We start from the raw sequence: 27,661 nt of genomic DNA on the forward strand, positions 1-27,661 counted from the left end.
CCAGCATCAGGTGGACAGTTGCAGGGTCTGCTAGCTGGAGTTGTCCCCGGGTCCATGTGAGCAACAGTTGTTGCTGCCTCTGAGTGCCTTGCTAACCCACCCAACACAGGGAAGCAAAGCATCTTTTCTGTGGTCCAAGTTAAGCCCTGGGCTTTTCATAGAGACAAATAATCACACCTTCCTTAAAACTGTGTACAAAGATATGGCTGCTGCTGCTTAAGAGACTGAAAAGCTTGTGCAGGAACTGGTGGGGTTCATATGAGGTCTGTAATCTAGTCACTGTCACACTTTGGTCAGCTTCTAGATTTTAAAAAGTAATAGATAAGCTGTTGTTTCTGGGGAAGCTGGTTGAAGAGTAAACTGGGTTGCTCTATACTATGTTTTCTAATTTTTATGAGTTAAAATTTTTCAAGCTATAAATCAAAGTCTAAGCATTAAATTGTAGCCTGAAAGGAAGAGCAGATGTTTACTAAAGCATCACTATGTAAAACTTTCATTGTAAAAGAAATGTACAAAACCAAAGTCCATTGGCCTCTCTTGGGCCCTGAGGTGGCTGGGGTGTGTGGCCTTTATCTTGCTTCCTTTGCACTTCCCTAGGTCTTGTGAGCCAATTATTCCCTCCTGGTAAATTTCTTTTTCTAACATCATTTATGAGGTTCTTATTCTGAGAAGCCAGACGAATCTGCTCTGTACTTCCTGAAGTTGGTCTATTAGGTTTCTTTTGTCTAGGAAATGCTGCCTCTTAGTGGTAAGGATCCAGAGACATGTGGACATGAATTGGTTTCCTTGTTTCCTTTAACATGTCTGTAGAGGGTTCAAAGCAAAGGTTACTAGCCGCTGCTTCCCTGTAAGCCTTGGAAGATGTCTTGGTTTCATCAATTTTGTAAAATGAGATTGATGATCCTCCTTGCCATATCACTCACAATGCACTTATTGCTTTTTATTGAGGTTCTGTACAGATACTGTGACTACGAAAGAGGGATTTAGCCATGAGAGAATACATATCTGAGCCCCTTTCCTCTAAAAGTTTCTGTTGTGGTAGCATTCTCAGAAGTTGTGTAAAGCACCTATGTAGCGTGTGGTTCTTCTGTGGCGATGTGGGTCCCTTCCATCCCTCCTACCCTGCCGCCCCTTTAACATTTAATATATTAGTGAGAAGGACTTCTTTTTAGTGCACTTTCTTAAAATAAATTGATAAAAGTAGACCACTCCTGAATTTGATTTTGTTTTTTATTTTATTAAATACACAGTGAATGAAAAAAAGAAATAAAAAGGAGAGCAAAGGCCATGACTTCCCTGAGGTATGATAGAGGGGAAAGTTTATGATACATATATGGAAAATCACAGAGTCGGGGACATTTGGTAGAGTCTAGAGTGGTTATGTCCAGACTGAGCTGGGCCGTGTGGGAGAGGGGGAAGGGAAGGGACAGGAAGAGAGGGGAAACAGGTACAGCAGCAAGGAGGCCAAAGGTCCAAAAAGGGAAAGGGTAACCAAAATGTCTGGATTCTATAGGGAAGAGCCTCTGGGGGAAGGGCGGCCCAGCCCCTGGGCTAGAAAGTTGAGGGTGGAGGATGAGGTATGCCAGTCATACCCTGTAACAAGTAGAGGATACTGGGAGAACCTGGCAGCCTGGTCCAGCTTTGATCTGTTAAGCAGACACCACTGCCTCAGTCCTTTGCCCCAGCTTTGAAACTTAACTTGAAGTACCAAGATTGAGTTCATGTCTTTAACCTTTGAAAGGAAAGCAATAAAATGGTTGTTTGCTGGACAGTGCTGGCTGGTCCTGTGATCCTAGCAAAGGAAGTTAAAGCATTGACAGACAGCATCGCATACATTTAAAGTTCCCAAACTGCAAAATCACACTGGGGAATTGATCCTCCGTGGTAAGAAGACACCATTTAAATGCTGTGCCCCCGGAGTCAGTGCTGCAGTGGCTTACAGCTGTGTGGAGACCGTAGTTAACAATACTGACCTGTGCCCAGATGGAGTCTCGTCCACCAGGACTCTTTTCTCTGCCCGCCTTTGCACGGCTCTGCTGCTAGTCATTTAGCAGTTGAGGGCAGTTATTGCTTCAGAGCTGCTGGAGCAGAGCAGAAAGTTCCGCAGCTGCAGAGCACTTCCTGTTTACAGTTTCTGACTGCAGAATGTTGTGGTTTGGATTAAGGATTATTTTTGTTTTGTTTTGTTTTTGTTATGTTAAGTTTCTTTCCCTCCAGATGAAAATAGCTGAAAACATACATTGGATCTAGATTTTTATCACATTATTTTTGAGAATTTTCTTTGAAATGTTAAACAGAATAGAGTTGGAATGATAGTTATACCCAGTGGTAAGTGAATGACTGGTGGTGCCCTGAACTCTGATGCATCTTTGAAGATCTCACCTTTTTTTGTAATTCAAATTAAAATATAATTATATCATTTTCCCTTTTCTTCTTTCAGCCCCTCCTATGTCCTGGACCCCTTGTTTCCTCTCAAACTCATGACCCCTGTTTTATTATTAGTGTTTGCTGTCGGGGAGAGAAACAGAGACAGAGAGAGACACACACACAGAGGAGAGAGAATAACCTGCCAACCTGCCCAGCCCATTTAGTGTAGTATGTATGATTCCAGGTCTGACTGCTCAGTGTGGGAATAAAGGAAGGGCTCATTCCTCAGGAGACCATTTCCCACTCGGAACATTCTCTTTTTGCCTCCAGTTCTTTGTCTAGAGGATACGACTGTGAGGTTCCTGTCTGGTGGATTTAGAACAAGTTCAGGTCTTGTTTAGGTAGCCATGTTATTGAGATATCAGAGGTGAAGCTTCCCCATCGTTTCTAGAAGGCACAATCTCACAACAGATTTCTTTGACCTTTGGCTCGCGTCATCGTTCCCATCCTCTCTTTGATGATGTTCCGTGACAATTAGGTGAAGGAGTTGTGTTGTAGATGTATCTGTCGCTTCTGGGCTCCCCATCTAAGGTCTCTTCTTTTCACAGAAAGAAAATCCATAATTGTACTACGTAGCCCGTCATGCGCTGGTGTGACTGGTCACCAGTTAGTACTGTGGTACATTCTGTTAGTGAGTCTCTCCATGCGGGTGGAGGCTGATTAACAAGGGGAAAGGATTTGAGGTGTATTCTTTTTATTATGATTGTTACATATGTTTACTATCACATAAATGGGAGTATGGGAAAAGATAAAAAATAAATATTACTAGATAATTTTAGTGTCTGACATTTTAATGGTAATAATCCTTTTGAATAATTTTATACATTTAGAAACAGATACTAATGACTTACATATTATTACAAATTTATATTATAAATATTTTTTTAATTTATTTTATTTTATTTTTTTAGTTTTTCAAGACAGGGTTTCTCTGTGGCTTTGGAGCCTGTCCTGGAACTAGCTCTGTAGACCAGGCTGGTCTCGAACTCACAGAGATCCGCCTGCCTCTGCCTCCCGAGTGCTGGGATTAAAGGCGTGCGCCACCATCGCTGGGCATATTATAAATATTTTATGTTGCCCAAATTCCTTAGAGTTAGATAATCTGGAGATTCAGGGTTTGTGTTTTAGATGGGTGACAGTGTATGTCGGTGCCATGTACCCTGTAATACCTCCAAGGCTCCTCCAGCCAAAGCCAATTAAACATTGTTCCCTCTGCAGTGAGACATTGAACGCCAGGCTGAAATGAAGTGAATCAAAGACTGCCTTGAGTCCCACTCCCAGTCAGAGCTCATCAGTGAAATGTAGTCTGTCATGGTGGGGCTGGGTACCAGCAAAAGTGTGCATCGTGTATTTATTTCAGAAGCTCTTGGGGCTTTTTTGTTGTTCTGTTGTTTTAGAAGCTTGTTAGCACTCTCTGACATACAAATAAAACTGGCCAGTTATTTTCATAGGCTACATAGTATATCTTATGTAGCCACACCATCCATAACTAATAACTTGTAGTTTTTCTCATTAGTACATAGTTTCTGTATAATAAATATATCCAGTGTACAGAAGTTGTGCATAGTCCCGGCTGAGTTTTAAATTAGTACAAGCTATTGTACATTAAAAAAATACTTCAAATAGAAATTCAACCAATGGTTATACTTCACAATCATTGATTTTAGCCTGACTTAGGATTAATTTTCAGCCTCTAAAATTTTCACATGGCAGATCACACTTTCATCAGGAGTGTGTACATGCTGTGTGTGGTTGTGAGCTGATCTTCAACTCGAAGTGTACACACAAAACAGCATTTGTAACTGGGAAAGACATGCTTTACTGCTGTGGTTCCACATGAGAGGAAGGAAGAAGGGGATAGAACCTAGTCACCAGTTAGCAGAGATCTTGTCTGTAGTCTCAAGTACTTAATACTAGCCGCTCTGGACAATGTAAGGAGATACTGTCTTTAAATTAATTACATAATTGATTAATTAATCTGGTCTCATTCTCAGAGCCTTTAAGCCAGTAACATCGCTTTTATTTTATGGTTAACTTTTGCTTATCCAAATAGATAACAAATAGGTAACAATAGTTTGTATTTATAGCATGCTAGCTATGTGCTATGAATTAATTAAAGCACTTTACGTTGTATTGGAACAGGTTAGTGAGTGAGTATAGTAAGTTAGTTTCCTCTTGTCCCATGTCTTCTGAAGGAATCTGGTTCGCATAATAAGAACAAATCAGAGAATAAGGCACACAGCAGCTCTTCAACAGGGTTTGGTATGCGGGAGAAAGGAAACCAGGTAGGCTTATGAAGACTTTCACAATGCTCCAGATGTTTTTAGCTCTTTTTTGCCCTGGCGGACCAGAAAACTAAGGAAAGGATTGCTTGGTTAGTACTTGGTGAGCATTGCCTTTTGCCATTGTCTCTGCTTCACTGACTCCCTAGATCAATGCTTGGTAGCTGCAAAGAAAATAGAATCCCGCCTCAAGTAATAGTAAGAGCTCTTCAAACCCGAGTGTCCTCTACAGCACACTGCACTGCCTCGGAAAATGTATGGATGATATGCTCTTGCTGCCATAGACTTACCATTAAGTTAAAAGTTATACTGATTTTAAAACAATTAAAGCAGTAGCACAGATGTTACAAGGAGAAGACAGACACCAAGATAATTAACTTTCTGTTTGTGGCTCTTAATTCTGGAAGGCTCTGGAGTTCTTTTTCCTAGCCCGGATCTGTAGGTGCATTGTGTAAAGCAAATGCAAATGTTTCCCTTGGCTCTGAGAATTCCTTGAAGCTCTGGCTGGCAGTCACTCCTTTGACCTTTTGCCCTCTCTCTTTCTTTTCCATTTTTCATCCCAGGAATGAACTCTTACCTAGATTTTCTCATTCTCCCTAACTGCTTCCTCTGGGGAATGTTTCTCAGTCTTTCGTTACTCAGCACATACCAGTGACCTCAGACAGGGCTGGCGCCCGCTTCACACCTAACTACTTGAGAATACACAGTCAAGTCAGGGCCTCTTCCTGTGGGCTGAGCACCTGGCACAGATAATCAAGGGGAGCACGGATAGTTAGTTCATGCTCCACTTGTGTGTGCAAGGTCAGTGCTTTCGGCTGTGTACACCCTACCCAACTTTATACATTGGCCATGTCCAGTGTATCTGCTGCTCCTATCTAGGAACAGGAGAATTGAAGTGAGTGAAATGGAAAACTTAACTCCATGCCTTGTTCTTTGGTGAGAGTTCTGCTCCAAGAAGATAGTTCTCAAGGAGACTTGCAATGCACATTTGTATGATGGATGCTTAGACACATGATACTGAAGAATCTTAATTAATATGTTGCTTCTGAACTTCCTTGATCACTGACTTTGACATACAAGGTACATACCAACTTCCCATTGAACCACTTTGAGAAATGCTAACTTAGAAGTTTTGTTAGATCAGGTGGTCCATGTCTTTAGTTGTGTTTATTCTTAATTCCATTCTGCTTCTCCCCTTCTGGGATATGTTTATAATTATATTTACTATATAATCATGATTGTTTTCCAGTCAGTTGGTTGTTTAGACTATGCCCTTTGCTCCTTTGGTCCCTTATGATACGTGAAGAAATGTCCTGCTCATCCAGGCTTCAGATAGAGTCTTAGTAATCTGCCACTAGAAGAGCGTAGCCTCTCCACTGACTCACTGCTCCCACTGTGTTGAGAGTGGAATGGCAGGAAGGACCGAGAGTCGGCCGAAATAGTGTAACTTTGAGGGTGGATATAACAGTTCAGATCTCAGCAGCGTCACAGGCTGGGTCAGCAGAGGCAGATCACTCATTTCCTCACTCATTCAGAGAAAAGGGGTGTCTCAGCTTCACACTAGTGGGACCCTTGTCCTGAGGTACAAATAATCTAGTGGGTGTTTATGAGAGCACTTTTTTTTTTTCTGCTGGTGGAAACTGTTTCCCTTAAAAGAGGCACTAAATAGCATCCAGCAGTGGTTTGCATTGCATACGACATTGAGGTCAGAATGTCAAAGTCAGTACTAAGAATACAGACTTTCTAAAGTGTTCCTCGACCTAGCAACTTTTACCAGATGCCCACTGTATGGCAGGCTCTGTGGTAGGCATGACTGTCCCTTCCTGTTTGAGAATGGTTGCATGAAACATTTTGATAGCTCATTCTAAAGAATCCTTTGATTTTAAAGAGAAAGGTAAAGATAGACATAGGGACATAATTTTACAAAGCCCCTGCTTTGGGGGTTCCATGACTAGGGGAGACTTCTTTGGCTTCTTGGAAGCAGCTGGTATCCTAGATGTAAACCTAAGATTCCTCTCATGCATGGGTGGCCTTCATCACACTCTCCCTTGGGATCATTTTTCGAATTCTGACCATTTCCATGAAGATCAAATGCAGCACTTTAGAACATTCAGGGGCAGACCAAGCAGGAGGCCCAGTGCAGCATTTGGCTCTGGTTCTGATCAGGTGACTGAAGGTGTGAGATTCACAAGGAGGCATCACTGTTCCTCCTGACACTATTAAGCCTGGGTGTGCCCCTATATTTGGATTGTTACAGATATCTTAAGTTGTGTTAAAGTCTTTCCGGAGTCAGCTGTTACAAAACACACATGGGATATGTGGCAAAGACATTTATAGGAGGCGAGAAAAAAGTAACCCGATGTCACAGAATGGTTTTGTTGTAATTCACACATGGAAAATTATAAACGATATGCATGAGATGAAATTTAAACTCCATAGTTTGGCCAAGAACCCTGTATATGGCTATGGTCTTCTGCTTTCTTCTCTGGCTTACGGTTAGAGATTTCCTTTTCTTTGCAGCTCCTCCCTTTCCAGAGTAGTTGTCCTCCAGTAGGGTGAGATACAAAGGAAACAGTGCATTGTTTTCTCTCTGTGGAGGGATATTAAATCGACCCATTGTTTACTTAAATTAGACAGGATATATTTGCATTGTTTTAAGGACTTTCATATTCCCTTCTACTCCCACACTGCGCTTTTTCTTTGTGTAATGTTTCCAGGGAAATTGGAATCCCTTTTGAATTCAGTCTTGTAAGATGTCAGCAGCATATGGTGTACCTTGGGTTTTTCAGAATTCTGTAGAGCAATCTTTGACCTCTGTTCCGTCTTCATGACAGTTGCACTTGAGACAGTAGACAAGTTCATTTCCTCTCTGACTGGAGGCGTTTTCTCCTTGACAGGAATGTGGATTGTCTACTGTGGGCAGCCCTGTCTCAGACAGTGCCTCTCATGCTTTAATTCATTTCACTTCAAGAACTTACTAAGATTTGGGCTGTTGGGCTCCATCCTCAAGAGGTTCTGGTTAATTAGATGTGGGATTTCAGTTCTGAGGTGTTTCCAAGCAGCACTGAGAATGCTAGTCCAGGACATACTTGGGGAGCCACCTGCACCAGTTAGGAATATCCTAGTGCATGGGAAAGCTGAACTTTTTTCCTTCAAACTCAGTACCATATTGTTTTTGCTTTTATACACTGATTTCATTTGTAACTTGCATTAATGATCAAACGTTTTCCTGGTCACACAGGCCTGCAATCCAATTACTCAGGAAGTTGAAGCATGAGGATTTAGGTTCAACTTCACACCGGGACCCTGTATTTTAAAAAAAAAAAAAAAAGTAAAAGGCGGGCTAGAGAATATTTTGTGCATAGCATGAGTAAAGCGTTGGTTTCAGCCCTCATCACCATAAATATGTAAGCACTGGTGAAGGGGCTGTCCTCTGTGCTTCCGTAGTACATTTCTTATTAACTCTGTTAGAAAAAAATAACCATTCATTATTGCAAACTTGGAAAGTAGAAGAGACAAGGTGAAAAGTCACCAGTAAACGTTTTTATTCATTTTTTAATGTATAAATTTAAATCAATAACCTTTTGAAACAACATCATGTTCATAATGCTGTGTTTCATAACCTGAGTTTTCACTTACGCATTTTGAAAATGTTTTTATTTTATATACTGAAACTAGCTGGCTATAGCCTTCTAACTGATGAGACCACAATGCGGCCAGCAGGCAACTGGGCACTGTTCTATTACCATCATTGCCATCCTGAAGGTCCTCTTCAGAATGCAGAGGCACTGCCCTCACATTTGTAGCTGTGGCATTCCTATCGTACATTTCTACTATAATTTACTTAATTTCCCATTTTGAACTTTCTATTGGTTTGCTCTCTAGAATATTTGAAAATTCTGTGTAGCCTGTGATTCTGTCTTGCCTTTATCTTGGTCTTCATCTGTAACTTTTGTTGAACCAGTTAAGAAGTAAAGTGCATGCATCCCAAAGCCCTGTCGGTCCTAGTGGGTTACTTGCTTGCTCTGATCAAATTAAGAAACCCACGTTGAAGGGATTCCTGAACCACCACCCTTGACTGAGAGCTAACAATAGTTAGTGTCTTTTATAGGAGAGGGAGTCAGTTTTCTTTAAGGCTGTGTGGCTTCTGGTAAGTCAACCATGCTCCAGTGGATGGCTTCATAACCTAAAGTTTATGGACAACACAAATTGAAGTCAGCATAGATTAAAGTCATTTAAAAAAAAAAAAGGAGCAGGAGGAGGAGACAGAAAAGAGACAGAAAGATGAAGGTTGGGGTGGATCCAGGACCATTTACATGGAAGATTTGGGAAAGAATATAATTAAAGTCCATCATATGAAATTCTCAAATAGTTAATAAAAATATTTTTTAAAACATAAGAAAGCCACTGTCCCTGAAATAGCTTAGGCCCTTTGAGAAGAGTATGTGGTACAGACCCAAAGTTCTGTAGCTCATATAAATCCTAATAGAACGTCTAGAATTCTGATGGGACTTATGATGCAGCCGTCTGCCTCTTCTAGGTCAGTGACAACCAGCAGGGTAGTTGTTCTTGTATCACTTTGTTAGGAAATAGCTCTTTGTAATGTGCTCCATCATCCATTGTTGTGTGGCCCATTGGGTCTGAGGGTTTTTTTCCCCCTACTGTATCTACTTGTATCTCAGTAGCTCTGTCAGACAGAGGATATTAACTACGTGGAAGAGATGGCTCACTACAGCATTGCCAGAGATGGAAAGTGACCTCCAAAGCCACAATTGTCAGAGAAAGGCTAACAGCCTCTGGGTAGAGGGGCCCCTTTTTCCATCTGTCACCTCCAGCCATATTCTAGGAGCAGTTTGCATATCCCATGGCCTATCTGGCCATTCTGATACTGAACACTCTAGGCAAACCAGAGCTGGGATCATCTTCTGTAGTGCTCAGGATTCAGCAATATCTATCTGCTTTGGAGAAGACTGTGTTTATTTGTTTATTTACTCAGTCAGCTGTGCTAGAAGCCTGGGTGCACAGAAAGCTTGATGCACATGTGTAAAGCGGACCCGACCTTTGCCTCCCAGAAGCTTTGCTCCAGGAACAGACAGGTACTCTGAGTTCAGAGCTGAGCATTCGCCTTCTTGCCACTCAGAGACCAGATGGGAAGGTAGGCAAGGCCTCCCTGATAGTACATGGGTACCTTTTCAGTGGCCAACCAAAGGACCTGCCCTGTAGATGATTAAGTATGCTTCAAAGGAGAGAGGTCAGTGGACAGGAAGCTGAAAAGGTTGCTCATGAGTTGAGAGTTCCCTACATCCAAGACCAGGAGTTGATGCTTATACCTCACCTGCTGCACAGCAACTTGTAAAAACCTTTTTCTGACAGGGAAGTTGCTGCTGAACTGGGTGGTATGGGGACAAGGAAAAAGGTTGGTGGGGCCAGACGTTAAACTTGGCAGTTTGGATTTGACTAGTTATCAGGAATAGGTTTCAGTCAGGAAAGTGATCTGACCTGATTGTTACTTTAAATGATTATAGCGTGACAGAGGAAATAAGAACGGCCTTTGGAGTAAAGCAAGCCGTCATAATAACCTGGCCATCTGTTTTCTTCTTGCTTTGGTCTTGGTTAAGTTACTTAACCTCTCTGAGCTTGTATCCTCATTAATCTAGTAAGACAGAGACCCATTTTATAGAGTCTCTCGACCCCAGTAACTTTAGGTAACAAAGGCTATCACAGTGCCCTCTATCATTTTAATCAGCACTTTCATTCAGGCCATGCTGCCTAGATAAAACATTGCATAATGGATGCTGTGTTATTTTAAGAGACGGCCTTGGTGGATGACCAGACAAACCAAACCGTGGGGTTTACCAATAGAGAGCATGTGTACTTAACCAGCAGTATTTTAGAGCATTGTGATATATTTTCATGCATGTGTATCATTATATTTTGTTTTTCTTTGCATCCTCCTATCACCCTACTCAGTGCCCCTCTTCATTGGTCCCTTTTCTCTCCTCAAATGGTTTCTTCCATGTCACATATATTGTCTTCTCTCCTTTTAGTGCTCTTTCTTTCTTCCTACAGCCCCCTTTTACTTAAAATTAGAAAGGTACTTGGAAGTCCTATTGGGGGGAGGGAAGAGAGAGAGAATTTAAATCTAGAGTTGACGTGTGAAAGAACACACAATATTTGTCTTTCCAAGGCTGACTTTTTTAGTTTAGCATGATGACCTCCAGGCACCCCTTTCAAATAACTTTTAAGATATTTGGTAACTGCCTAGGGTGTGAAGGAGTTAACACTCTAGACAGAAAACCTAATTTATACCAGGGAATTGCCGATTTAACTGCGGGAGCTGGCTCATTATTTTAATTGGATTTTCCAAAGTGTTGAGCAAGTCAGCAGATTTGCATTAGCTTTGCTTTGAGAGAAATTGTTTCTTTCTGCAGAGGAGGAAAGAGAACCAAGGGGCAGGGGAAAGAGCCTGTCAGAATTAGCTCGACATGACGAAGCAAGCAAATTATATCCTCGTTAATTAACACAGCCTGTGTACATACAGGAAGGCCCATTCGTAGAGCTAGGCTGCCTTCCCCTCCAAGGCAGGGGAAAGAGACACTGATAGTTTTTTCCAGGGGACAGCACCCCAGGGCTCCCTAGGCACAGTTGTAAGTTCAGCAGGGGTTTGGGTTGGGCAGTGTGGCCTGTGCTGCCTATACACCTGTTGTGGCCATCCCAAGGGCACCTCTCCCTCTGAGAGTAGATACGTAATCCGTCAGTAGACAGATAAACAAGATGGTGTCTTCTGGAAAACTGTATGAAGGGGTAAAAAGTCAAATAATATATGTGTTTCTGCACACAGGAGAGGTTGTTTTTATGTGTGTCATCTTTAGTTGGGATTGTGATGGACCATTGGTATAACGACTGTCAGCATCAGCAGTTTGTGAGTCATGAGTAGTTATTTTGTCAAAGCCTGTATTAATTACAGTTATATATTTAATAAATCGCTTTTGCATAATGGAAGGATACATTTCCGCCTCCTTGTCTAACTTCTGCCAAATTTGGGGTAGGTTTTGATGTGTGGCCTGGCAGAGGACTGCTCTTTTGTAAGGAATAGTCATTTGTTAGGAACAAATGTTTACTACAATCTACCATCATTCCTGAAGTGGTGTTTAATACATCTTTTTTTTAATAAGATGGAAACATAGTTTGGGATTTTCTGTAGGGTTCATGTATATTTGAGACTGGGTCTTGCTGTGTAGCTCACACTGACTTCTTTCCTCAGAACAGACCATTCAAACAGAAGTATTCTGTATCTTGACTCATGTTCAAGCATTCTACTAATTGATTTGATTACTACAGAAAGGGAAATTGTTTGAAAGTTGGGAAAATTAATGCAAAATAATCAATAGAATTTTCGTAAAGTGTGATGAAAGTGATCCATACTTTGTTTTTACATCTTTCAAAGCCATCCATTAAAGTCTAATGAGTGACAACAGGAAGGCTGTCCTCCCAAAGTCCTGTGGTTCTCTGTTATTACACTACCTGTGCCTGTCGGGACAATACTTATTTGCCAGAACTTGTGAAAATTTCTGAAATATTAAGAAAATAAAAATACTCAAAGACTCCAGAATCCTAAGATTGAACTCACGCAATTTGCCTCTGTCAAAAAGCAACACACTGAAATATTTGGTGGAGCAAATGTTCACTTTATTGAGAATTCCAAGAGAGAAAAAACCGTCTACCGTTCAGTGCGTGTTTCTAAGTCCCGCTCTTCTCTGCTGTCTTCCTGGTACCACTCAGGTAGTTCCCAGTTGCTTGTCACTAAGGGAAGAAACTTTCCTGGGAAGCAAGCTGGAAAGAGTTGGTAAATTTGACTATTTTTTCCTCGGGCCTTTTCCCAAATTTAATCACTCGGGGAAATCCAGATTTCTAATATATAATGTATTGTGTGCTTGGTTTCTTACTCTGCCCCAAGAATACGTGTGTAGATGACCACAATGAAATTCTCAATTCTTGGGGTTTTCCATCAGTGCAGTGCCTCAACCCAGTGCCTAACCACAGTGATGACATTGGTTACTCAGTGTGGTTAGTGCATAGATTTTGGAGAGACTTATTCTTCAGAAGAACCTTCACCTTTAGCACTAACCACAGATTTCATAATTCCTGTGTTTTGTAATACAGCCTTCATGTCGAGGTAGCAGTAGGCTTGCATTCTTGCTTCATTCACAAAGGATTGATGATAGTGCTGAAAACTATAATTTAGGGCTGAACGTTGAAATGTGCTTCTAATCACTGTCTTTCACCCTGTTTCAATATTGGGGTTTTTGAGCAAAGGATACATTACTTATTTTTCAAAGATGTTCGAATATGTATGCAAATGTTTGCATTATACATGCCTGTGCACAGTCTCAGCTGGTATTCCTCAAATGCTGTCTTGTTTGTTGGGGTTGGAACTATCTCATTAGCCCAGGGCTCACCAAGTAGGTTCAGCTGGTGGTCAGAGTTCCAGGGAGTCTCCTGTCTCCTACTTCCCAGCACTAGGATTCCAAGTGTGTGCTACAGATGGATCTGCCGGTTTTTTGACATGGGTTCTGGCATCTAACTCAGGAGAACCTCATGCTTGCGAGGGAAGCGTTTACCAACTGAGCTATCTCCCCAGTCCTACAAACAACAACAACAATAATAATAATGCCAGTGAAGAAATGTTGAAATAGGAGCGGCGGGGCTGCGTCCCCGGCACCTGGCCGCCCGCATGGCTAGTTTATACCCAGAAATAATTACACGGAAACTGTATTCTTTCAAACATTGCCTGGCCCGGCTAGGTCCAGTTTCTTATTGGCTAGCTCTTACATATTGTTCTAACCCATTTCTAATATTTTGTGTAGCCCATGAGCTGGCTTACCAGAGAGGATCTTAACCTGCGTCTGTCTGGAGTGGGAGCATCATGGCGACTCCTCTCAGCTTCTTTTTCCCAGCATCCTGTTCTGTTTTCTCCGCCTACCTAAGGGTTGGCCTATCAAATGCAAATGGGCCTAGGCAGTTTCTTTATTAATACAAGACCCACCTCCATCAAAGAAAATCCTTTCCTCCTGTATTCCCCCCACTCCAGTGTCCTTCAGAGCACTGCTACCAGCAAATTGCTGTGTGTGTGTGTGTGTGTTTTTTAAAATAATATGCACAGGGGCTGGAGAGATGGCTCAGAGGTTAGGAGCATTAGCTGCTTTTCCAGAAGTCCTGAGTTCAATTCCCATCTGCAGTGAGATCTGGTGCCCTCTTCTGTCATAAAGGCATGCATGCAGATAGAGCACTGGTATACATAAAATGAATAAATCTTTTAAAAAAAGTAATATACACATACAACATTTGCCCCATTTTTAAAAAAATAAAACTTGTATACTGTAAGTACTTTTTATTCCCCAATATATTAGCTAAGTAAAGTAGATTCTCTTAAGTGCTCTAATTTCCTGAGCCAGTGCCTGTTGTTGGGCACTTTCCATCAGTATGAGCAGCCCAGTAGGAGGAGAGCCTTGTACACACAGTGATGTATACATTTCATACCTTCTGCAAGTCCTGCTGGGGCAGCATTTCAGTACAGTACAGTGTTCAAATTTGGGGATATAACCATGGACACACAGACTGTCAAGGAGCTTGTGTGTACACTGAGGAGACGGCAGTAGACAAATGACATCCACACAAGTGGTGGAGGATGGTAATTGCTTTGAGTAAAGTTGGTGCCAGGGTGCTCACAAGCACAAAGGTAGATGCTGGCTTGATTAGTGAAGAATTAAGTTGGGCCCAACATCCCACATCATCCACAGTATCTCATAAGAGCCTTAGGACAAGAGGGTACCTGGGGCTTGTACTTCCAGAAGGAAATTGAGAGCTAAGAGCAAACTATCTTTTCAGTTTCTTGTCTAGGGCAAAGGGCTGAGTCTTCATTTTCTCCCTGCCCTGCCCAAGGCCTAGGGTTTTCAACCTTTTTTTCTTTATGAGGGCTACAATCATACATTTTTTTTATGGGTGCAGTGAACTTTATTGATGGTACTCAAGAGAGTAGGACTCCCTAAGCCCCTCCTGTTATTCTGAGGTTCTGGGATTGAAACTGAGGGAGATGCTGAGTGTCAAGGACTGAGTTAGGACAGGGACTGCTCAGCAGCCGAGGGCCTCTTGCTGTGTCCTTGCTAGATGGGTGGTCCAGGGCGGGCTTCTTTCTCCTTGGAGTCCATGTAGGCCATGAAGTCTACCACTTTGTTACTGTAGCCGAACTCATTGTCATACCAGGAAATGAGCTTTAAAAGTTGTCATTGAGAGCAATGCCAGCCCCAGCATCGAAGGTGGAAGAGTGGGAGTCACTGTTAAAGTCACAGGAAAAATCCTGGTTCTCAGTGTAGCCCAGGATGCCCTTTAGTGGACCCTGGGAACCCTGCCTCACCACCTTCTTGATGTCTTCATACTTGGCAGCTTTCTCCAGGTGGCATGTCAGATCCACAACGGACACATTGGGGGTAGGAACATGGAAGGCCATGCCCATGAGCTTCCCATTCAGCTCTGGGATGACTTTGCCCACAGTCTTGGCAGCACCAGTGAATGCAGGGATGATGTTCTGGGCAGTGCCACGGCCATCACGCCCCAGCTTCCTAGAGGGGCCATCCACAGTCTTCTGGGTGTGGTCATGAGTCCTTCCACGATGCCACAGTTGTCATGGATGACCTTGGCCAAGGGGGCTAACAATCGTACATTCTAAGTGGTCTTTTTGTCCTACCTCCTAAACTCTTTATTGTGGATTCTCATAGACAGTGTCAGAGTGTCACAGTCTGGCCTGCTTGCTAAGCTGAGTTGTATCTGTACTGCTGATAGCAAAGTCACTCAGACAGAATTGCCTTGGCAGGAATCCTGCGCCCTCTGGTGGTACACTCTGGAAAACCTTCCTCAGATGAAAAGAGCAAAGAAGGCAACTAAAGATGTTGCATGGCATAGAGCTGATGAGAATCTCAGGCGTGAGCAATCGAGAAGCCCTGGGGGAAGGCAGAAGCCAAAGGACAGGCCTTCTGTTCCCTTCCCTGCTGCCCCTCACTGCCTGATTCATTGCTGGTGTCCACAGCATTAAAAAAAAAAAAGTTTTCAGTACTCACTCTATGTTCAGCTGCTGCCAGTAAGACACAGTCCCTCCACTCTGGTCAGCACCAGGCCATCGGGCAGCATTAGCTGTCCTCACATCCCCTAGTCTTTAGCCTTCTTGCAGTCTGCTGCCAGTGTAGAAAGGAACCCCACTAGGGGCAGCAGTAGTGGGCTGCTCATCTAGTCTTGCCTGCGTAACGTGTGGCTCACTGCATTATTATTTTTCAGTGAAAATGGACGCCTGGGTGAACAAGCTGACAAATGCACATGCTTATATGGGAGAAAAGCTTCCCTGAAGCGGGAGACCCCAGAATGGGTCTATGCTTTGGCTTTGCAGAGCTTTGCAAGCTTGGGTCTCCATGGCAGTCACCAGGGTCATGTTGACTATATTTTAGGCCGTCCTTTTTTTTTCATCTGCTGCTTCCGTCCAGCTGTATACTTTATATTCCTCTGTTATACTTTACTTTATACTCTGTTACACTCTACTTTATGCTCCTCTGTTAAAGCCCAAAACACTGCCTCAGAGCAGTAGGAAACCTGTCCCCCAAACCTTTGAAGATGTGTGTTAGCTAAGTGTTGTGGCGCATGCCTGGCAACATGTAATCCTAGCACACAGGAAGCCAAGGGAGAAAGATTTGAATTCAAGGCCAGCCTGGACTACGTAGCCAGACCTGTCGATGATGATGATGATGATGATGGTGATGATGATGACGACGACAGACTACAGCTGTGAGCAGAACAGCTCACAGTCAAGGATCCTGTCATCACTAAGCATCTAATCTCATCCATGAGACAGGATAAATATAATCACAGATACAGTGTGTACTGTAAGAGCACAAAAGAGAAATAGTAAGAGCCAGTTACACACTTCCCTCCATAGTCTTGGTAGACGTTGCAGTGGGAAGTGCTGAAATCAGTGTCAGTCGTTTGTACCCGTGTGTATGTGCTACAGCACTGTCTCAGCTGTGATTCTGCAGCCACTCTTCCATCCTCATTCCTACAGCTGCACTCTGGGGACCACACTAGTGAAGGGGGTGGCATGTATACACGTATACACAGCAGCTATAGCTCTTCACTGAGCCCGGGTAGGTTGAGCCTACAGGATGAGGTTTCGCTGTGCATTGTGCATTATTTTTTTTAACCATCTCTCATCTTTATTTTGATTTTTCAGCTCCAGGGTCTGAGCCACAATGTGATCTTCACCTTGGATTCCTTGTTAAAAGGAGACCTGAAGGGAGTCAAAGGAGTAAGTGGTCAGAAATTGTTATTTTCACTGTCTTTAGTTGAAAAGATTGGTTTTGTTTGGGGTCTTTCCTTCCACTTTTACAAGCGTTGTAGTTCTTGAATTTGAAAAACTCTGAACATTTTCAGCACCAGATAAATATTCTTGGAAAATGGTCATTAGAAAACATGTACCGTTTCACACAATGGTTTTGACTGGGAACTAGATTAGGTACTTTCAGAGATATTGGTAGCTCCTCCCAGTGGCAGAGAAGCTGCTTCCCAGTCTGGCCTCCACCAGTGTGATTTTCATGGACCAGGCTCTCAGAATTTTAAGGTGCTGCTTCTTTGATGGGACCAGCAATGCCCCGCCTTCCGCACGCCTCTCTCGTACTTCATGCCTGTAAACAGTACAAGTGAAGTTTCAGATCTCCATAAGGAAAATTGATTTTGTTCAGATTTTTTTCAGTTATTTATTTGAGGACAGATGAATGACGGTTTTCATTTTCTTGTTTTCTCTTTCCAAAGGATCTCAAGAAGCCATTTGACAAGGCCTGGAAAGATTATGAGACGAAGTTGTAAGTCGTGCTTTGTTCTGATTGTTGTTTTATTTTTGTTGTCGTGAGTTTCATAAGAAGTTAAGTTGAAAACAGGGCCAAGGACCAATAAACTAAGATACTAGCAGTGGTATCTGGTTTGTCTTCTTAAGGGCTGAGAAGTCGGTGTGCTGATCTCGTTAAAGTGGCACCTACAGTTACCTTATCACTCTGGAGGCTCAGCAGTCCTGGGCTCAGTGGTTTCCAGGCCATTCTGGGCTGCATAGCAAGACAACGTCTCAAAACTCTAAATACCCCCAAAATGTTACACTACCTGTGCTGCCTGTCTTGGGTGACAGGTGCTATTTTGGTTGCTGTTATGAAGTATCAAGTTAGAGGCCTATATATGTGTACTGTGAAAGAAGCACCGCCTTAGGAACAGTCCTGTATACGGACAGTTAAAAAATGCAACTGAAGCTGGTTGGTGGTGGTGCACACCTTTAATCCCAGCATGTGGAAGGCAGAGGCAGGCAGATCTCTGTGAGTTCACGATCAGCCTGGTCTACGACGTGAGTTCTAGGACAGCCAGGACTGTTACACAGAGAAACCCTGTCTTGAAAAACAACAACAACAACAACAAAAATGCACCTGAAAACCAAAAGGTTTTATAGTGGTCCGCCAGTGTGCCTGAGTGTTCAGTCCACGGTCCCTCCTGGAAAGGGGGTGAGATGTACTGGGAGACAGGAAGTGAGCTGAAGCAGCCTCTGCTTTTAGGACCTCCAAAGAAGGCTTGGGGTTTGCCTTTTTTTTTAAATGACTTCCTACCAATAAATTTTCTTCCTAAGATAGCTTTCTTTTTCATTGGAATTTGGTGGTGGGGTAGACGGCAAATATTTATCTATTTAATATAATAGGGCTCAGTTGGGTTTGGAAACCCCAAACAAAATGCCTTAAACACAGAGAGAGATTTAATTTAGGCTCCCGTGCCACTCTTGCTCCATTTTACTTCCATTCTTAGTGAATCTATGCTTCCACTACTGCAAAAAGGAAGGCTAATGTATCACCTTTCAAATAACAAGGATGCCAAGGCCCTTTCTGTGGCCATCCTCCTATGGAACTCAAAAGGCAGTAAGGGCTGTGGCTAAATGTATGGACTTCAGAACCATTACCAAGTTTGTGATCTTGGGCCAGGATACTTTACTTTTGATGACCTTGGCATGCCTCTCAAACTCCTGCTTCTCATCGCAGCCACATCTATGAGGAAGCTGTGATGCATTCTGTCCACTCACATCCTTTCTTTGACTGCCGAGGTGGCATCATCCCAGTGTTGCCTGATGCAGGCTTTGGTAAATGAAAATGAATCTCCACAGAGTTCGCCGTCGCTTTTCCACGGGTTGACAGTTGGTTTTCCTGTGTCTGTATATAGGCAAGCCTCCTTAGCTCTTTGTTGTGTTTGACTTCCCATTCTACAACCACTACAATTTAAAGGTTATGTCAGTCTGTTTTTGCAGTCATAGTTGGAAAATCAAGGCTGTTTCTGAAATTTGAAGTCCATTTCAAGTGAAGTAGATTCATTGGAAGAGACTGTGTACAAAACGGCAATCATCATCACTGTCCTCAGCTACTACTACTGGGTTAATTTGTGTGGGGTTAAGTCTGCCTTCTCATCCTCACTTACAGGGCCTTCCCTCCTCACTGAAAATCCAAAATCAGACATATGGATTTCTCCCAGCCCTGTCTTGTACAATATCATGACAAGATGTAAAATAATTGAACTATGTTACTGAAATAGGACAACATCAAAAATTATCTTTGACCAGTTTTTAAGCATACTAACCAAAAGCCATTTGGATTTTATCTTTAAATAATTCTGAGGTCTCTAACTTTCTGCTTCTTTTTCATCAAAATGTTGTTTACCTAAGAAAAAGTAACTGTTTAGAGTTATTCATGTCAACCAGAACCTAGAACTGTGTGTCCATCACACATCTAAGATCCAAGAGAAAGTGTGAGAAGCTTCCTAGATAAGGTACACACATGTTTGTTTCCTCTGCTGATTGAATTCTGTCACTGTAAGAGCTATTGCCTCTTAACTAGCAGTTAAACTGTTAAAGGAAAGATATCAGTGTGATTTATTTTTTTTAAAAAACTGCATTGCTTCACCAACATTGAACCCAAGGTCTCACACTCTACCCTAAGCTACATCCCCAGTTCAAAATCGGTGTTTTTGAATGGAAGATAATGAAAGTTCCAATTTATTCTCTGCACATACCCATACACAACTGCCCCATAATCACAGCCCACCCGACTCCCGATAGGGTACTTGTGATTCATTTGATGGACCCACACTGGCACATCATCATCATCCAGGGTTACGTTTGCACTTAGGTTCACACTTGGGGTCGTGCAATGGTATCTTTTTAAAGTGGCATCTGTTTTTACTGCAGTACAAAAATTGAGAAGGAGAAAAGAGAGCATGCAAAACAGCATGGAATGATCCGCACGGAGATAACCGGAGCAGAGATTGCAGAAGAAATGGAAAAGGAACGGCGCCTCTTTCAGCTCCAGATGTGTGAAGTAAGAACAGACCTTCCTAACCCTGGCCTCTTGTCCTGCCAGTCAGCAGACTAGGTTTGATGCTTGGAAGAGGGACTGTTTCCTAAGGATTCTAATCTCCCTTTTTCTCCAAGCCCTTTGGGATCCGCCATTGCACTGTTGTCTCATATTTTGAGCCTTGGTCCTATGGACCTCTTTAAGCCAAAACAGGATTCATTGGTGAGAACTTTAATGTTGCTTGTGAGTGACTGGGGGAGGGCGTCCTAGTGGGAGGTAATACTGGTGCATATTACAACTTTGGAGCATGTGGTTTTCTCAAAGCATGGATCCAGCTTGAGTGAAAGTTTAAATGAAGCTATTCAGTAAGGAAGTCTGAGCTCATGGGAAAATGCAGTAAAAAGCATGCTGCCTTTAACTTAGAGCTGTGGTTCTCAAACTGAATTCCCACCAAAACCTGTACCCCTTGACTTGAACACTCATAAAGCAATTTGAGCGATGGAGATGCTTTCCAGCTTACAGAATACCAATGGAGAATGTGTAACTTCAATTTTTCTCCTGAGTTTCCTTCCCCAGCCTCCTTTCCTTTTGTTTTTCTTTTTCTTCCTCATAAACCTTGACCTTTTCTATTTAGAATTTTTACTTACATTATAACAAGTGAGCTAGAAGCATAGTGTCAAATGGAGAATTTTGTCCAGTGATAAAATCAAAGCCAGTGCTGTGTGGTTAACTAAATCTACTCATTTTTATTATTTTTCTTGTACTTGCTTTTTTTTTAATAGAACTTTCTCCTTCTGTGTTATCTCCTTGTTTAAAATTTCCATATCTTGTGGAACATTCTTGAAGAGACTGCTGCCTCACCTGTTTTGTGCAGAGAACAGTCCCTCTCTCAGGACTGTGTGAATAGAAGTTTGAGATCCACCGCACCAAGGGGAAGCAATCAGTTTTCATGGAGTGCATTTGCCGCGTCTCTTTCTTGCTTGCCTAGTAAACTAATTGTAAGATCTTTGCAAACGCTAACACTAATTGCGTTTGTGCACACTGTGTCCCACCCAGCAGCCTTCCCTAAACAAAGCTCACCTACTTGTGCAGGTTTGAGAGTGGTGTTCTCCCTCGTGAACCTGAGAGCCACGTCTGGAGTTACCAACATAAAATTCTGCTTTCTTTCAACAGTATCTCATTAAAGTTAATGAAATCAAGACCAAAAAGGGTGTGGACCTGCTGCAGAACCTTATCAAGTATTATCACGCACAGTGCAAGTAAGTGTGGCATTAACAGTGGTTGTTATCAGCCCTTGCTGGGCCCCTTCAATTCACTGCTCTTTTCTCAATTTTCTTTCATTTAGTGACTATCAATAGTAAGACGGTAATTTTCTTCAACTAAATAGAGGAGAAACAGTATCATTGTCTTTCCTCCTCAGCATTTTATATAAAATAGTAGCTCAGAATAGACAAATATTTGATTAGTCTGAAGCTGTGTTGTCCTCCACAGCTTGTGCCTAAGCCCTTGTCACCAAGACCATTCTGTGGACACTGCCCCTCCCCGTACACCTTTCTTGTCATTTTCCCAGTCACTTTTCCAGTTCGTTCCCACCCACTGTTTCTTGGTGGGGTGTTCATTATCTAAATTTTACTGCTTGGAGCATTTTGAATGCTTATTAGCACCAGATAGATTTTTGTGAAACAGTGTTCTGTCCTAAGAAATGAACATTGCTCTGCACTGCAGCATCTCCTGTGTGTTTGATTTCATTCTGCTCCTGAGTCCATGGCACTGTGTCTTATTATTCACCTTCTTTATTTACTGGGCTCACGTGGAGGAGTGTTCTGCTAGAGCCTTTGTGTGAGAATGCCGTTACTGCTCGAGTCTGTGTTAACCAGTCAATGTACAGAGGAGAGAATGCCAAGTGCTTTCCGAAGCAGCCCAGCCAGCTCTCAGAAGCGGGATGAAATACAGTCATTCGGACTAGATAAAATACTCTCAAAACAATAAATGTATTATTTCTTTTGATCTCTCTTATCCCATTTTAAAACACCATACTTAGGAAGACCTGAGTGTGCAAATGGCCCACTGAGGAAAAAAACAAAAAGCTTGAGATGGTTAATGGTCAAGTTCAAATCCTTGCTGAATACTGGGGTCATCTGACATCGGTGTTTAGACTTGTAACACACACCTCAGGATCTTCATGAGAATATACAGTAAAATAAAATAAAGCATTTGGAGTACTTACCTGTGGGATAGCTGTGACACTGGGAATCATTCATATATGTCATGGTTAGGGTATTTCTCTTTACAGAAGGCTTTCTAATGACCACATTAATCTTTATATAAATTGGTTGACTTTTTTCAGTGTAAATTCTACTTTGTATGAATGTACTTGATAAATAGAATATTATTGAAATTTCCATGTTATAAGGTAAAGTGTTTACTGGAGCTTTGACTTGAGGACCTGAACTAAAAAGTTTTGCCTTTACAGTATAGTAGACAGTTACAAACTCTGAAGTAAATCGTCAGTGATCCCTGACTTTAATTTTAGATGGAATTTTCCATCTTTGATCAGCTTCAGGTTTTTTAGAAACATTTTGTCTTCAAAATTTTTTACCAAAAGATATGAATCTCTCCGTCTTCTGAATCACAGCTCTTGGCAGCAAATCTAAGTTTGTCTGATTTTAGGGCTCTCTCTCAATTCCTCTAAGTCTGGATAGAAGAGTTTGAGGTGTGCAAGCATGAGTTTCCCAAAACATAAAATTCTTTGCAAGCTGCATGTGCACTAGCCTCTGTGAGTAAAGTGAAAGAGCAGCTTTATTTAAAGGGGCTGCAGCCTGACCCTCCTTATTCCTTTATTCTTTCCTACTTCACGGCTCATAACCGTTGACTGGTCTCCTGTCAAAGGCCAGGTGTTTTTCTAGGTTCTGGAGTTAGATGCAAACAGAACTGCTTTCTGGAGGTTTTTGTGTAGTGCAGAAAGTCAGGAACCCCGATAATCAAAAGGCATTCAGTGACCTGTGCCATGGACACCAAGAAAAGGAGAGACTCCTTCAAGTAAGCCTAAGAGGGCAGTGGTTATGTCTGAAAGAAGGATATGAGATGGGCTTTGGAAGGCGGCTGGACTTTGGCCTTTGTGATCTGGTAGCAGAGTCTTCCCCTAATCATTGAGAGATCAGCGGGAGGACAGACCCACAGTACAATCTCCTTGGGGGTGGGAGTGAGGTTCTGAGACATCAGGTGGAAGGATTACCTGACAGTAGGGCTTATCTCTAAGTTGCTATATTGTTGGACCCAGGAACTGCAAGCTGGGGAAGTTTCTTTCAGAGATTCTTGCTTCTATCTCAGTCATTCCCTTCAAGCCCTCAATATGCATGGTGTTGTCCTATAAAGCATTCTCTACTCATATTTTCATTTAAAAGTTTTTTTCTGAGCACTCACTCGTTACCAGATGGTTTTCCTAGACTCGGCCAGTGCTCATCAGGGAGTTTGCTGTGTGATATCTGTGGAATTGTAGCACCTCAGTATGGATCCAGTGTTAGCACTGGAAAGGGAGCAGAAACAAACTGTCTCTACCTGTTCCAGCTCACCCACACTGTTGCTCACTCACACATGAACATTGCCAATAACATCCAACTTTCCAAACAAACCGCCCACTCCTACCACAGATGTATTGTGATTTGTGAGGCAAGAGCAGTCACACGCACTACTCTGTGTCATCATCACACCCGTTCTACTGCAGAGTAACAGCCCAGGCGTGTGGACTCGCCAGTTTGCACATGTGATTTCTCTTCTGTGTCATAGACTCAGGACATTTTAATTCAGATATGACCAGTGTCAGTATAGACTTGGTAGCCACAGAAACCAAGGGGAGGAAAAGGTCAGCCCATTGGCTAGGATACAAGGAATAGAGACCTGTGGATCACAAAGTAGACTAAAATTCCTTTCTTGGCCACTGGGCTTTGCATTGCTCTAAGAGCACTGCGGTATGGCAGGAAGATGCTCCTCATCACATGTTGGGAGACAAGGCAGATAAAGTGTGTGGGTAAGCAATCCACTGTGGGTAGGCACGACCTAGAGACAGGGCAACAGAGCATGGCAATTCCAAACACCAGTGTGCTGTGGTTTATTTCTATAAACTGAGCTGCAGGTGAGGGTCCTGAGGAATCTCTCTCTCTCTCTCTCTCTCTCTCTCTCTCTCTCTCTCTCCCTCCCTCCCTCCCTCCCTCCCTTCCTCCCCCCTCTCTCTCTTTCCCTCTCTCCCTCTCTCTCTCCTTTGGCTTGTAGTAAAGGCTCCTCAGTTGTCAGCTCTGTTATCAATGGGGAAAGTGACAAGTAACAAACCCTTGTCATTTCTGTGGTACAGAATTCAGCTTTTCAACCCCTTGGTACCACTGAAACCCTGTGGGCTTAGCACATGTTTCTTTCTGCCTCTACCTCTAGTGTCCAGTTGGACTTCTGCATGCCAGGGGGCTAATTTGTCTTTCTCTCTTTGACTCAAGCATGGCCCAGCTACAAGGAAGTGATCTGTTTGTGGACGAGAATACAAGTGAAATCAGTTAGGACTGCAAGGTCATTTTGCCAGACTGTGATCTCTCCTAATAGACTTCAGATAGTAGCCATAGTTTGTTTGTTGGTACATCTTTATGTACGTGCTGAACTTAGTTTTATGTTGGTTTTGTGTAAACTACTGGGAGAGGGTGAGGGGAGATAAGAAGAGTTCTCGGGGTTCGCACACAATTCTGTTCCCTGTTTTCAGTACTGGTAAGTCACGTCGTTTTCCATTGTAGTTTCTTTCAGGATGGCTTGAAAACAGCTGATAAACTGAAACAGTACATAGAAAAGCTGGCTGCTGACTTATACAATGTAAGTTCTCTACGTAACTTGCACATTTAACTTGTTATAAGCGTCAGGACATTTGAAATATGTATTGGATGGATATTAAGCAGTATAAACCAACAAGCAAGCCTTAGTTTTAGCAGTGAACCTTTGAAGGCTGTGAAGAATGGGCAGGAACATCTAAGAAATCAAAAATTAAATTTTTCCAAAGGGGAGAGGAATGTCTACCTAGAGATGGCATAATTATTACTGGTAAGTAACTTGGCTGATGAATATTAAAAGAAGAAAGAAAATATATTAGGAGTATGAGTATATACTACTAGAAAAGGTTTTAGAATTACAAGGAGCAAATTAGGCTTTCCTGATGAAAAGTGCTCTAAAATCTGAAACTCTGAGGACCAACAGCATGACAGTGTAAAAAGAAAATTCCATATATGACCACATTATAATCAAAATAGAGTGATTTTCTGACAAAATATGTCAGAAACTATATATAGTAGAATATTGTCTTTAGCCTGTTTTTTAAGGTTATGTGAAACAACTCAATTACATATTTAGAATTCAACCCCACCCTTGAGAGATCTCATTATACATATGCAATATTCCAAAATGCAAGAAAATAGGAAGCAGTACTGCTTCCAGGCATTTCAGATAATGAACGGTCAGCCTGATTCTTAGTGCAACCTTTTAACAAATATCCCTGTTTTGTCTTTTTTTTTTTTCATTAGTGAACGTAAATCAATGGCAATTAAATCCCAAGTGATTAAGAATAAACAGTAGCAATCCTGGTCCTCGTGGTTTATGCTCTGGCCTTTGATTTCTCAGTCATTTATATAATTTTCTTCTGGCCCATTTAAATTTACTGTCATATCCTTTCAAATACCAGAAATAAATGATCTTAGCATTATTTCTTAGCCTTGTTTAATATAGGGATTTAGGGTTTGGGGGGGGGGTCACCATGGTTTAGTAAGAAAGCCTGGTCCATACATGATTTGCTAGTTCTAAACCCTGGTACTTTCTCAGGATTAGCCTCTGCCTCTTATATTGAAAACAAGACAGTATGAATACTTTAATAGGAAACTTACTGTTACAGCTGTGAAATTGAGTTGTTGATGAGTGATGTATTTGGATAATTAAGCTTTGTTCTTAAAAACGAATGATAAATATCAGGTGTGACTTCTTTCCTAGATAAAGCAAACCCAAGATGAAGAAAAGAAACAGCTAACGGCACTCCGAGACCTATTAAAGTCCTCTCTGCAGCTTGATCCGAAAGAAGTAGGTGGTTTATATGTTCCCAGCAGGGCTAACAGTGTAAGTGAGGCTCCTTGTGATTTCTTTTTGTTTCTCCGTCTGTGAAACAGGCACATTGATAGCTTCCTACTGGGGTGGTTGTGGGAACAGATGAGCTGAAACACAGGTGTGTGTACCTATAGTGATGCCCAGTGTAGAAACTGTGTTCCCACGAGGTAAGGTGGCACAGGCCTTTAGTCCACTGAGAGGAAGAGGCAGGTAAAGCCAGCTTGGTCTACATAGTAAGACCATGTCACTAAAAGAAGAAGTTATGTTCCTTCACCTCTGCATAAATAAATAGTACCCTGGATTCTAGTACTTTATAGCCTTGGATATTTCTTTATGTTCAGACCATGCCCATTATTCTGGGAAGTCAGAAATAGTCTTTCCTTTTACCAGAGAATAAAGGAAATGTTTTGTTACAGACCTTTAGAAGTTTTGTCCCAGAGTTAGGACAGCTCAGTTAAGATGGCCCCAGGATGTTGAAACGGTAGAAGTTGAATACATGGTGGATTTAGAAGAACACAGCTCTGAGCCTTAGTTACAGATGTCCTTTTTTCCAGGTACTGATACATGCTATGGGTATGATTCTAGTTTACGTACCAAGCTTAGGTCCCTTTTAGGAGCTTGTAGAACAAGTCAGCAGAGTCCCATTTGAGATACACTGCAGCCAGGGAAAATTGGAAAGCTCTCTGTTTCCAAGGGAGTACAAATTTTGAGAGGAGAAGGGGTGGAGAAGTGAAAAATGAGATTCTAAGATAAAAATCCAGGCTTGATTATTACGAAGCATATTGGATATTGTGCTAAGGGACATGACTTCCTAGTAGGAGTAAATAGCATTGTTGCATGGAAGAAAGTCAAATGTGCCTGTTTGTGCAGCTTTTAAATACAGTGCTTAATGGTTGCCTAAGAGATGCATTTGTTTTGTCAGGTCCTTATGATAGCTCACAACAGTGACAGTCTCACTGTTTTTAAACTCCTAAACAACGATATAAGTACCCTCCGTCCACCACTGCCCTGGAAAGACACAATGAAAACCTGCTCTAGCCCTTTCCTGTAGCCTTTAAGGGTTTCCTTCACTATATATACCTAATATGTGTGATCATTTAAAAATAATTTGTATTCTCTTCTCCAAGTTAAGGTTTACAAATGTTTGAAGGTTTGGCGAAATACGCTAAGTCTGGTGTCCTTTAATGGTAGATATTGTCCTGCTCTCCTGTCAGAACAGGCCTGATTCCCAGAACATTTGCATTGAGGCAAAATCTCTCCCCAGACAGTCCAAGGCCGTGACTGTGCCTGTGGTCAGAGGCCTCAGACTGCCTCAGGAAAATTTCTCTATTAGAAACTGAAGCACACATACTCTCTACCGACATGTAAACCCTGAGAGAAATACTCTCCTTGAAGGATTTCTCAGTGTATGTGCAGTAGGAAGAC

The 27,661-nt window shown here is 42.2% G+C and overlaps 1 protein-coding gene across 10 annotated transcripts in view; it reads left to right on the forward strand.

Annotated features, from left to right (window-relative positions):
• The window catches only part of Asap1 (ArfGAP with SH3 domain, ankyrin repeat and PH domain 1), a 283,124-nt gene that overhangs the window by 182,515 nt on the left and 72,948 nt on the right, over window positions 1-27,661 (forward strand). For 7 of the 10 annotated variants that reach the window (XR_007592334.1, XM_050145405.1, XM_050145409.1 and 4 more), the window contains 6 exons: window positions 16,981-17,055; window positions 17,559-17,608; window positions 20,011-20,140; window positions 21,290-21,375; window positions 24,889-24,964; window positions 26,126-26,248. Coding sequence is in view for 9 of the 10 variants with exons in the window: in XM_050145405.1 (XP_050001362.1) it covers window positions 16,981-17,055; window positions 17,559-17,608; window positions 20,011-20,140; window positions 21,290-21,375; window positions 24,889-24,964; window positions 26,126-26,248 (540 nt within the window). In the remaining variant the exon portion in view is untranslated. The remainder of the gene's footprint in view (window positions 1-16,980; window positions 17,056-17,558; window positions 17,609-20,010; window positions 20,141-21,289; window positions 21,376-24,888; window positions 24,965-26,125; window positions 26,249-27,661) is intronic. The other 3 variants (XM_050145407.1, XM_050145412.1, XM_050145413.1) reach the window with 1 other exon arrangement.

Source organism: Alexandromys fortis, unplaced genomic scaffold, assembly GCF_014885135.2.
Source record: "Alexandromys fortis isolate MF-2015 unplaced genomic scaffold, M_Fortis_MF-2015_v1.1 scaffold_2_1_26212458, whole genome shotgun sequence".
NCBI lineage: Eukaryota > Metazoa > Chordata > Mammalia > Rodentia > Cricetidae > Alexandromys > Alexandromys fortis.